Here is an 11,446-nt window from a genome sequence, read left to right as displayed (position 1 = left end):
ATTAATCAGAAAATGCGCTTGCAGAATACAAAAAAAGAAGGAAGCAATTATTTTTTGGCTGTTTCTAAGTTGTAAGAAGACCAATTTGGCTGTTAACTCTGCTACTGCCTCTCCTCCAGACGCAATGGGATTGGGAGTCCTGGGAAGCTACGTCTTCAGGATTCTTTTCTCTGAGCAATGGATTAACTTAGCAGGGTTTGCTCAGAGTGATAAAGTATGAGACTTTATGGGTCTGCTTAGGATATCTGCTCCCTCTCATTTCCCAAACTTGCCTGGGTGCCTGTTAGAAATACATATTCCTTTCAGTAAGCATGGAATGGGGTCCCTGGAATATATACTTTCAGAAAGAATATAAGGGATTCTTATGACTTGAAAGATGGGGAAACTGCTTAACTCTAACCTCACCACCTTCCGCAAACCCTTTGGAGTTTGCTGTGGACTTGGAAAGCGTTGGAGAGCGCCCACACCGCCAGCAGGTGGCGCCATCAGACCGCGAGCTGCAGAATGCGCGCTTCCCATAAGGAGAAGCGGGAGGCTCCAGGAGAGCGGTACATGCGGTGCTGGGGGCCAACCACCTGCCACTTATCTCCCTCGCTGTGGCGCGCACGAGTAGAGGAGAGGGGCGCGGCCAGTGTCCGGGCTTCTTTTTACGTTAATGTGCATCTTAAGCTGTCCCTAGTCGGCTTCTCGGGCTCCTGGGGCAGGAAAGCGCAGCCCTGTCTGCACCAGCATTGAGCACTTGGGAAGAAGGCAAAGCGGCGGAGGGAAAACCGGCTGCCTTGCGCCGCAGGACGTAAGTCCAACCCTAGCAACTAAAGCGCCAGGATCTACTACCAAAGCCCGTCAAGGAGCGGTGGCTCCGCCAGCGGCCCCTTTTCATTGGCAGCCCGACAGGAGGCCCCGCCCACTTTCGTACAGCTCTCATCTGTGACTGGCTCTCGGGCCCCGGCTAGCCACGCCTCCTCCCCTCGCACATACACAAGAGTCACGCGCCTTTCTGTTGGAAACTTGGCGTGCTGAGGAGGACCGTGGCCCTCATCTCTCCACCCACTCACCTTGTCATTGGTCCCCAGCGCCGCTCACATCCACGCCCCCATTCCAGCCCCCTGGCTGGGAGGGCGGGCTCCCGCTCATGATTGGCTGGTCGGCCTGCCTCTCGCGGGAGCGGCTGGAGCTTTCCCCTCCCTCTCCCTCCTCCCGCGAGCCTCCAGGTTCCTTAGCTGGACCAGGCCGAGTCAGTGTCAGTCAGGGAGGCGTGCTGCTGAGTATTGGGTGCGGACGCTCAGTTGCAATCTCTCCCAGGGGCCGGTGCCTGCACTCGCGCCGCCGGGTGGGAAGGATGAAGCCGCAGCTGGAGCAGCCACCCTATGATTGGCTGTGGCGCTTGTGAACCCGAAGTAAAGATGGCGGGCGGGCAGGCAGCCGCCGCACTGCCCACTTGGAAGATGGCGGCGCGCCGCAGCCTCAGCGCCCGCGGCCGGGGGGTCCTGCAGGCAGCGGCGGAGCGGCTGCTGCCGCTGCTACTGCTGAGCTGCTGCTGCGGCGCGGGAGGCTGCGTAGCGGCGGGCGAGAACGAGGAGACGGTGATCATCGGGTTGCGGCTAGAGGACACGAACGACGTGTCGTTCATGGAAGGGGGGGCGCTGCGGGTGAGCGAGCGGACTCGGGTCAAGCTGCGGGTGTACGGGCAGAACATCAACAACGAGACGTGGTCCCGCATCGCCTTCACTGAGCACGAGCGGCGGCGCCACAGTCCCAGTGAGCGCGGGCTGGGGGGCCCCGCGCCGCCAGAGCCGGACAGCGGCCCCCAGCGCTGCGGCATCCGCACATCAGATATCATCATCTTGCCCCATATCATTCTCAACCGCCGTACATCGGGCATCATTGAGATCGAGATCAAACCGCTGCGCAAGATGGAGAAGAGCAAGTCCTATTACCTGTGCACGTCGCTGTCCACGCCAGCCTTGGGCGCCGGCGGTCCGGGGTCCGCGGGTGGCGCCGTCGGGGGCAAGGGTGGCTCCGGGGTGGCCGGGCTCCCGCCACCCCCGTGGGCCGAGACCACCTGGATTTACCACGATGGCGAGGACACCAAGATGATCGTGGGCGAGGAGAAGAAGTTCCTGCTGCCCTTCTGGCTGCAGGTGATCTTCATTTCGCTGCTCCTTTGCCTGTCGGGCATGTTCAGCGGCCTCAACCTGGGGCTCATGGCCCTGGACCCGATGGAGCTGCGTATAGTGCAGAACTGCGGCACCGAGAAGGAGAAGAATTACGCCAAGCGCATCGAGCCCGTGCGCAGGCAAGGCAACTACCTGCTGTGCTCGCTGCTGCTGGGCAACGTGCTGGTCAACACCACGCTCACTATCCTGCTCGACGACATCGCCGGTTCAGGCCTCGTGGCGGTGGTGGTCTCCACCATCGGCATCGTCATCTTTGGGGAAATCGTGCCCCAGGCCATCTGCTCTCGGCACGGCCTGGCTGTAGGGGCCAACACCATCTTCCTCACCAAGTTTTTCATGATGATGACTTTTCCTGCTTCTTACCCAGTCAGCAAGCTTCTGGACTGCGTCCTGGGCCAGGAGATAGGCACCGTCTATAACCGGGAAAAACTGCTGGAGATGCTCCGGGTCACAGACCCCTACAACGACCTCGTTAAGGAGGAGCTAAACATCATCCAAGGGGCGCTGGAGCTCCGCACCAAGACCGTGGAGGACGTGATGACCCCCCTCCGCGACTGCTTCATGATCACGGGCGAAGCCATCCTGGACTTCAACACTATGTCGGAGATCATGGAGAGCGGCTACACTCGCATTCCAGTATTCGAGGGGGAGCGCTCCAACATCGTGGACCTCCTCTTTGTGAAAGACTTGGCCTTCGTGGATCCAGATGACTGTACTCCCCTGAAAACCATCACTAAATTTTATAACCACCCCTTGCACTTTGTTTTCAATGACACCAAGTTGGACGCTATGCTGGAAGAATTTAAGAAAGGTGGGAAATTTTGGTATCTTTCATTGGCTTGCTCTTTCTCTTTCTCCATCCTCCTCCCTACGTGAGTCCTCGACCCTCAGACCAACCTTCTCCCCCCCATCCCCAAGGCGAGTTGACCGAATTTCTCCTGTCTTTTAATTGCAATGTTGAAAGGGCGGCGTGGCTTTGGGCATGAGTTGGATTGGTAGTAAGCGCTTCTAGGTTCTTTACAAGCACATGACTGCCATCACTTGCTTTTTCCCATATCCAGAAAGCAGGCTTCCTATTTTCTGTGCACAACACTCTCTCCGGCTCTCTGGTCTTGAGGGTTTCTGAGGGGGTAAATGAAAGGAGGGGTGGCTAATGCCAGGCTATGCCATTTGGTTGACATGTACTAATCGCAGGCATTTGGAAAACATTTTAATAGCTTGTCTAAACCCAACACAATCCTTTTCCTCCTCTTTAAATATTCACGGGAGTTTCAGAGATTGGAAGTGCATTTTCAATGGCTTCTGTTCCTGGTGGCCTGTGGGGAAAATTGAGGTCTGCCTTTGATGATGGGGAATGGGATAAGCCAAGATTACCAAAAAATTCACTCATTTGGATGTGACTAGCCTTAGCTAGAAAAGAGGGTTTTTTAAACACTAAAGTTCTTTATTAATATACAACTTGGAAAGACTAGAGGTAAGTTAATCTTTTATGAGGTTATATCTTGTCTAGCTCTCTTCACTATTTGTTTATATTTACCTGACAACAAATAAAATTTCCCAAACCAAGTGTAGTGTTGGCACAAAGCTTGAACCTTTAACAGTGGGATGAATCCCTTTACTATGGTTTATTTATTCCTCGAGTCTTTCTGGCATACAACTGTTCTTTTTAACCTTGATCACCTGGTACATTAAATTGCAGGATATCTCCAAGTCAGCGCTCACTGTTCCAGGGAGTTTTAACAGGGAAGAGAAGTACAGAGTCTGGGGTGCTCACCTTTTTTGCATTGTGGTATTTTTTGTTTGTTTTACCTTGTAATGTTCAGGTAAATAACAACTCATACTGTTATAACTGAAATTCTGCACCTTTAAAAAAAAGTTTCCAATAAATAGCTAGTGTTGTTGTTTGAAAACTAAGGGATGCTGAGTTTTTTAATTGCTGTGGTGCTTGTACAGGTGTACATATTAAAATGTCCATATGACCTTTAATGACCTGATAGTTCTTAAACCTAAGTTTCCCTTCTTCAAATAGAATTTTGATCACCCATAGTGGTCTCTCCCCTGAAAAAGGCCATGTGTAAGGGGCGAGAGCTCACTGGATGTGATGATCTGAACATACTCAGAGAGTGTGGTTGTCCTAATTCTGTTTTCTTGCCTGAATGGGATCCTCTCTGGAAGAGGATCACATTGCAGTAATTTTCAGATGAAGTAATAGAGCAGAATGTGCTTGTGAGATTGGTAATTTGCATTTAAAAGCCGAAGGAGATTCTTCTGGGTTCTTAAACAGTAAAAAGAAAATGTCCATTATCTCTAGGTGACAGAGCTTCTTTTAGCAGTGTCATTATTCTTTCTCTGCTAAGTTGTTAATTAGAGCATTGAACCAGCCTCTTCTTTCATTTTGCAGTCGTATCTGTGATACAGAAAGATACCTTGAAATACTTGAAAATGCCTCTGAAATACTTTATTATCTTTCTGTTGCTAAATTTCCCAATATTGATACAGATAATTTATTCTCTCTATTTTTTTATTATTCAGATTTTTTGCACACCTACTGATGGATTGATAGTGTGTACTCCCTGCTGAAGCCTTTAATTCACTTATGTATCTTTTTTCTTTGAGAATTTGGTTCTTCTGTACCTCACAACTCATTAATTCTGCTCCTAACTCAAAATTTCAAAATTTGCATTATTTTGAAATTTGTTTTTGGTTGCCCTTGAACAATTTTCCTTTGATTATTTTCATGAAAAACGTTTCCCCCCCCCCAAATGACCTCTCACAGTATTTTTTAAGTGTATCCCTTAAATGATTGAATATGAATATTTTCCCATGAATTCTAGAAAAATCATAATGCACAAGATTTTATTTTTGTCCTTCACCAGAATGATGTATTTGGTTAAGGAGATATAATACAAGTTAAAGGTATGTTCAAGCCAGTGGCATATTTGGAAGAGGGGCAAAGACAGTTGCAATTTTAGCCATGATCTTAAAATGATAAGAGTTCGTGGGTGTTACTTAAACGATGGGAATAATTGACTTTTCACTTTCCTTTTCTTGATCTTTTTTTTTTTTTTTTTGATGAGTTTGGTCACTTTAACAGTACTACCAACTGTGTTCTTTCTTCTGTATGAATTAAAATATTTCACCTGATTTATTTCTTCATTTTTTAATTCAATTATGAAATAATGAAAACAGTCAATTTTCTATTTTCTCCACTGAATAATGGTGTGTGGGTTGGTTTGAAGGCTTTTTCTTCTTTTCTCCTAACAATACCAACTATAACTCCCCAAAACTGGTTAGATGGTTAATCCGGATCTCATTGAAAATTACCCTTCCTAATTAAGAATGTCAGCATTGAAGACTTTCCTGTATATAGCCCTACATCCATTAGCCTGAGTTGATTCTTTACTGAGGAGGGGGATAATTACTGTAAAGTGGAAAGAAATGATAAGCTACCTTTATGTAAGTATGTGTGAATGTCTTCTTTCTAGTAATTAGAACTTTTGCCTGGCTACCAGGAAACAGCTCTACTTGAGGTTGGAAAATAGTAATCATGCTAATTTTACAGTTAGCTTATTGTTGTTATTGCTTACTTATTTACTCTGCCAAGAACGGGGCTGAATGCTTTACACGAGTCACCTTGTTTAAATTTCATTAATAGCTGAGTGAAGTATTATCCCCATTTTACAAACAAGGAAAGTGAGGGTTTGGTGAAATGATTTGTTTTAGGTCACACAGTAATTTGTGGATAAGGGGTTTTAACTCAGGGCTGTGCGACAGCCAGCCAACATTGCTCTCTTGACCACTCTATTATGCTGACCTCCTGGGTCCTGATTTTACATTTCTATTATAATTGAATGTGAGGTTTGGTCAAAACATTGCCTCAGAGCTTGTTGGGCAACAGACCCAGAAATGTATTTAAACATATATCTGGCTTCTAAACCTAGTCCTTTCGTGATAATTGTACATACAGTTGGTGTTCCCACTTTTGCCGTTAAATCCCTTTTTGGCCTCTGTGATCCTAAATCTAAAGAATTCTATTTCCAGGATTTCCATGTCAAGCATCAAGATTCCTTTTGAAAATATTTTATGCTAACATTATAGTGTACGGGTGTGTGCTACTTTAGTGGAATACTCCACACTGTTTTCCTAATAGCTAAAGTATGTAGTGATGTTTTACTCTTAGTGTCTCATCTGTCTGTGCTGCAAGGGTGACTCAACTCAGTTTTGTGTTTTAAACTTGATTTTACTTACTTTGTTTTGTAGCCACCTGTATGGTAATCGGTTGCTAATGAGCATCCTTTGCAGCTCTGCCCCTTTGCTCTCCATGCAATCAGGCTCTCTCTTTTTCTTTGCTAGTTTTGTAGTTACCTATAAATCTAAATAAGAGGATAAAAGTAAATCCCACTAGAAGATTATGAGAATTTTAGAAAAACTGTGTATAGCAAAATAGTGTAACAGAAGAAAAAGCTAAATTAAAGATTGCTACCTTTGTGTGCAGAAAGCATTCTAGAAACTTCCATTTCCCTGATAAAACCTTCTTAACAAAAGACTGGGGACTCTTAGCCACATAGTTGCCTACACTGGGGTTGAATTTGAAGAATTAGTAACCAGTTATTGTTCTTTTGTGTTGTTTATTTTAGCTTTATAACAATTGCATTCCAGTATTGCAGAGCGTGCTGTTTTATAGGGCCTAGGGACTTAGGCTGTTTTCTAGACTTTTTTTTTTTTTTTAGCTGGGAACAGGTAGAATCACCAAATAATGTTGTTCTTTAAGGGAAGAATGCAATGTATAGTTTTCACTTAAAATATATAGGTATACATAGGTATACAATTCTCTCTTCCTAGAACACAAGTCTTTCCATATTAATATGCTGAGAGTTTAATATAAAGGGATTTTTTTTTCACCAAATAAAGTGTTCCACTTGCTCAGAATCTAGGAGGATGTTTTATGGGTATTTAAAAGTAGGAATTGTGTTTGGGGGATGGGTGTATTTGTTTCTGTGATCTTGTATGTTTATTAATTTTGTACAATAACACGTTAAACTCTTACAATTGTATGTGGTTTTACAAAATCCTTATGAAATATTCAGATAGTGTAGAATCAGACCTGGAAGGCAGGCACCTCGAGGATCACCTAGTCCATTGTTTGAAAAATATAGATGATAAGAATTACTTTGGTCACTTATTATGAGTAAGGTCCTAGTCCTCACTCAGAGACTTCCTGAACATTCCAGAATCTCTAGGGAAGGAGGCATAGAATCCAGATTGTTAACAGTTACCCTGAAGTAATTCTTATGATTAGGTGAGTTTAGGAAACAATGGTTTAGTCAGTCTCTTTAAATGAGGATGTAAACCCTGAGAAGGAGAGAATGTTAAGTGGCTTGCTTAGGGCCACCCACCTGGCTAGTAGCATCAACAGGACTGGAACCCAAGCCCCTGACCCTGGACTGCAGCTCTTTCCACACCAACAAGCAGGTCTTCTGGTCCCAAGATGAAGGTACCTGCATCACTGAAATGATCTGCATCACTGAAAAAGCAAACATTCAGGTTTGCCATTGATGTTTGTCTCATGATTTTGATGTCAATATTTTTGATATCCTGGATTCAAGCCATCTTTTGACAGGCATTTGTTACATAGAAAATAAGTCTGAATGTGTGAGCTTGTTTTATTTTCCCTTACTTTGAATTTTTTACTCTGCTAAGGTCAGCCTAGGAGTGTATTTTAGGAAATATCTAGGTTTCATGAAGCCTCAGGTAGTTAAATGTCCGATATTTCTTTTGAGTTAACTTGTTTCGGATATCCCTGAATCATGTTTTATTTTTGGTTGAGAGTAATGAAAATTGGCTTTGGGGCTATGGGATGCAGCTTCTTGGCTCTTTTAATTTTTGTTCACATACAGGTCTGTAAAATTTCCATACAAATACTCATCAGTGCATTTGAAGCATGTGTCCTATTCATGCATCTATGTTCCAGGTTTTTTATAATGTAAGCTAAATTCTTATAGAGAATCGTGTCTGATTTTTGGAGATTATTTGTGTTAATAAGATCACAGAAGTCTGAGACATAGCCTTTTAGATTTGGAGACACCGTAGTTGAATACCGCCTCTGACTTAGTGTGATCTGGACGAAACAGGAAAGGACCTTGTTCTGCTTTTTTTCTTCGTTTTTATGGGGATTACACACCACCTGCTCCCTCCCACAAATGGCCTCAGAATTATTTAAATTCTGAAACATTCCAAATTAATATGAGGGACCAGTTAATTTTCATTAGTATTAGCAAATCTAAACACATTTAAAATATCATTAACCAGGAAAGCCCACAAAATAGACTGAGCCAGCATAACATTTTATGATTTTATTTGCTCTTGAACTAGTTAAACTTTTAAGAATAAATCTCTGGACCGTAATTAGATATTTAGTTATGTATAAAGTAGTATATTTCTAAAGGACCCTTTCCTCTAAATGCATATATTTTATTGGTAGTAATCTACAATTCCCATTAGATTTGCTTGGCATATAAAGAATGTTTATTAAACTTAATACATGGAAATGGATGACTAGGATTGAATATAATTTATTTTAGTATTGTCTTTTCGTCTTCTTTTTCTCAGAACGCTCAAACAAGTAACCGCAAATCCTACCAATACAAAAAAGGAGTGACAATGAGAAGCATTTCTTTCTTTCAACATCGCATACACTGGCAACTCCAGAATGTCTTGTTTAGAGGGATTAGAAGGGTGGATAACAAGCCCTCTGTAGATGATATGTTTATTAGGCTGCTTTAGGGGTTAATGGAGATAATGGGGATGCTAATCCTCCCCCTATTTTACATTAGTGCTACCATTGACCATAAGTAGTGCTGTACTGATGGTGAGACTCTCATTTCTTCATATTTAGCGGCCCCCTTGTTGTCAGACCTAGGTGGGAATAGTTCTCTTTGAATTCACATCCTGTGGGAGGATGCCACCTGCTAATGCAGATTAAGAAAAATGTACCCTTTCTGGATCTACTTTGGAGAAGTAGCTTACCCTCTTTAAGCCTCAGTTTTTTCCCCCAGTAAAATGGGGTATTTTCTAACTCATAGGATACTTAGTTCAAATTAATGTGATAATTTGAATGTAAAAATACTTCTAATAGTACCTGGCACTTTAGTGCCTAGTTCACCATTATTTTTATCACCATGATTCTATAGGCTCTTCAGTGTTCTTGGTCTTTCTAGACACTGCTAGTCAAGAGAGACACCTTGGGCTATGGGTGCTCATAGTTGTTGGGGATGTTGAAATCTTGAAAGTGGCTAATTATTTTAGGTTTTTTTTCCCTTTTTGTTGTGATTGAATTCTAGGCTCTCATACTTTTATAGCTATTGCTGTTACTTGACAAAATGGCCACAGGCATATATATTTTTAAGGAAAACAGAACAATCGATTCTATGTTCTACCCTCCTTAGGGCAAGAATGCTGAGTTTAAAAAAATTCTTCATTCTCCTTAACTATAAGTGACTGAAAAGGACAACAAAGTTTAAAAGAAATAGAGCAAGCTCATGCCCTTGAATAACCAAAGTTTGAAAACTAAATAAAGATCTCAGATTACTCTGATGAAATCTTTTAACACTGATTACATCAAAAGCATAAAAAATGGCAATGTCTAATATAGCAACTTTTTGTTGCTTTTAGCCATGTAAATTTGTAATACTTTTGGAAGGCAACCAGGAGTCATAAAAATGTCCCACCTTTTGGTTTGGTAATTTTTTTCCCCTGGAAATATGAATTCAGTGATATAATTCAAGGGAAGAAAAGAGCAGTGTTGGCTTTTCATTTTGCATGTATATAGGAACATTTTCTTTAAATAGTGAAAAATTGGAAAGAAATATCTAATACTTCAAACTAGAGGGGAAGGAGTTAAGAAAATTATGGATATTAACTAATTACAACTATTTAATGATAATTTTTGAAGGCAATATACCAAAATGGGAAAATTTATACAAATTATTTTGCATGGATTGTAGACATGTAAGAGTAGACATGTGTATAGACTGAAAGGGAACTTGGGAAAAGTGAAAATAGTTGTGTTAAGATAGGGTGATCATAGCCAGTCTTTTTCAAGAATCACTTTGTTAATTTCATACAGTAACTTACCTGGAAAAAAATGCAGATCTGCTGAGAACATGCTGAGTCCTAATCTTGGGAAAACTAACCTTTGCTCATATTTAGGGAACACATATTCCATTTCTCCTTAGGAACATATTATTGCTGAAACAAATGTTTCTTTTGAAATGTTTAAGAATTGAGGTCTAATTCACATATCATAAAATTCACCCTTTTAAAGTGACCAACTTGGTGGTGAGTATTTAGTATATTCACCAGGCTGTGCGACCATGACTGGCTCTTCCAGAACATTTTCATCACTCCAAAAAGAAGCTGCATATCCGTTAGCAGCCACTCTCTAGTCCCCATTACCCACAGTTCCTAGAAAGCATAAATCCACTATCTGTCTGGATTTGCCTATTCTGGACATTTCATATAAATGAAATCATATACAATGTGGCCTTTTGTATCTGGCTTCTTTAACTTACTGTAATGTATTCTAGGTCCATCCATGTTATAGCATGTATCAGTATTTCATTCCTTTTTATGGTCAAATAATATTCCATTTTAGGACTATACCACATTTTGTTTATCGATTTATCAGTTGATTGACATTTAGGCTGTTTCTACTTTTTGGCCATTATAAGTAATGTTGCTATGAATATTGGTGTACATGTTTTTGGGTGGATATATGTTTTCAGTTCTCTTGGGTATATACCTAGGAGTAGAATTGCTGGGTCATATGATAATTCTACATTTAACTTTTGAGAAACTGCGATGCTGTTTTCCAAGGTGATTGCACTATTTTACATTCCCACCAACAGTGTATCAGGGTTCCAATTTCTCCATATCCTCATCAACTCTTGTTAGTGTTTTTTTTTTTCAATTATAGTTACCCTAGTAGGTGTGAAGTGGTATCTCATTGTCGTTTGATTTGCATTTCCCTAGTGACTAATGATGTTGAGTATTCTTCATGTGCTTATTGGCCATTTGTGTATCTTCTTTGGAGAAAAGTCTATTTAGATCTTTTGCGCATTATTTAAATGGGTTATTTGTCTTTTTATTATTGAATTGTAAGGGTTCTTTATGTATTCTGGATACTAGTCCCTTATCAGATACATGATTTGCAAATATTTTTTTCCCATTCTGTGAGTTGTCTTTTTACTTTCTTGTTATTAACCTTTGGA

At 41.9% G+C, this 11,446-nt stretch overlaps 1 protein-coding gene across 4 annotated transcripts in view; it reads left to right on the top strand.

The window, feature by feature from the left end:
• The first annotated feature begins 1,161 nt into the window (after window positions 1-1,161).
• Window positions 1,162-11,446, top strand: part of CNNM2 (cyclin and CBS domain divalent metal cation transport mediator 2) — a 140,553-nt gene continuing 130,268 nt past the window's right edge. For 2 of the 4 annotated variants that reach the window (XM_019725030.2, XM_019725029.2), the window contains exon 1: window positions 1,166-2,988. In XM_019725030.2, the coding sequence (XP_019580589.1) occupies window positions 1,368-2,988 (1,621 nt within the window). In that variant the 5' untranslated portion in view covers window positions 1,166-1,367. Of the gene's footprint in view, window positions 2,989-11,446 lie in introns of all 4 variants that reach the window. The other 2 variants (XR_012498442.1, XR_012498441.1) reach the window with 2 other exon arrangements.

The sequence above is a fragment of the Rhinolophus sinicus genome, linkage group LG07, assembly GCF_036562045.2.
Source record: "Rhinolophus sinicus isolate RSC01 linkage group LG07, ASM3656204v1, whole genome shotgun sequence".
NCBI lineage: Eukaryota > Metazoa > Chordata > Mammalia > Chiroptera > Rhinolophidae > Rhinolophus > Rhinolophus sinicus.
This window is presented reverse-complemented; position numbering and strand designations above follow the sequence as displayed.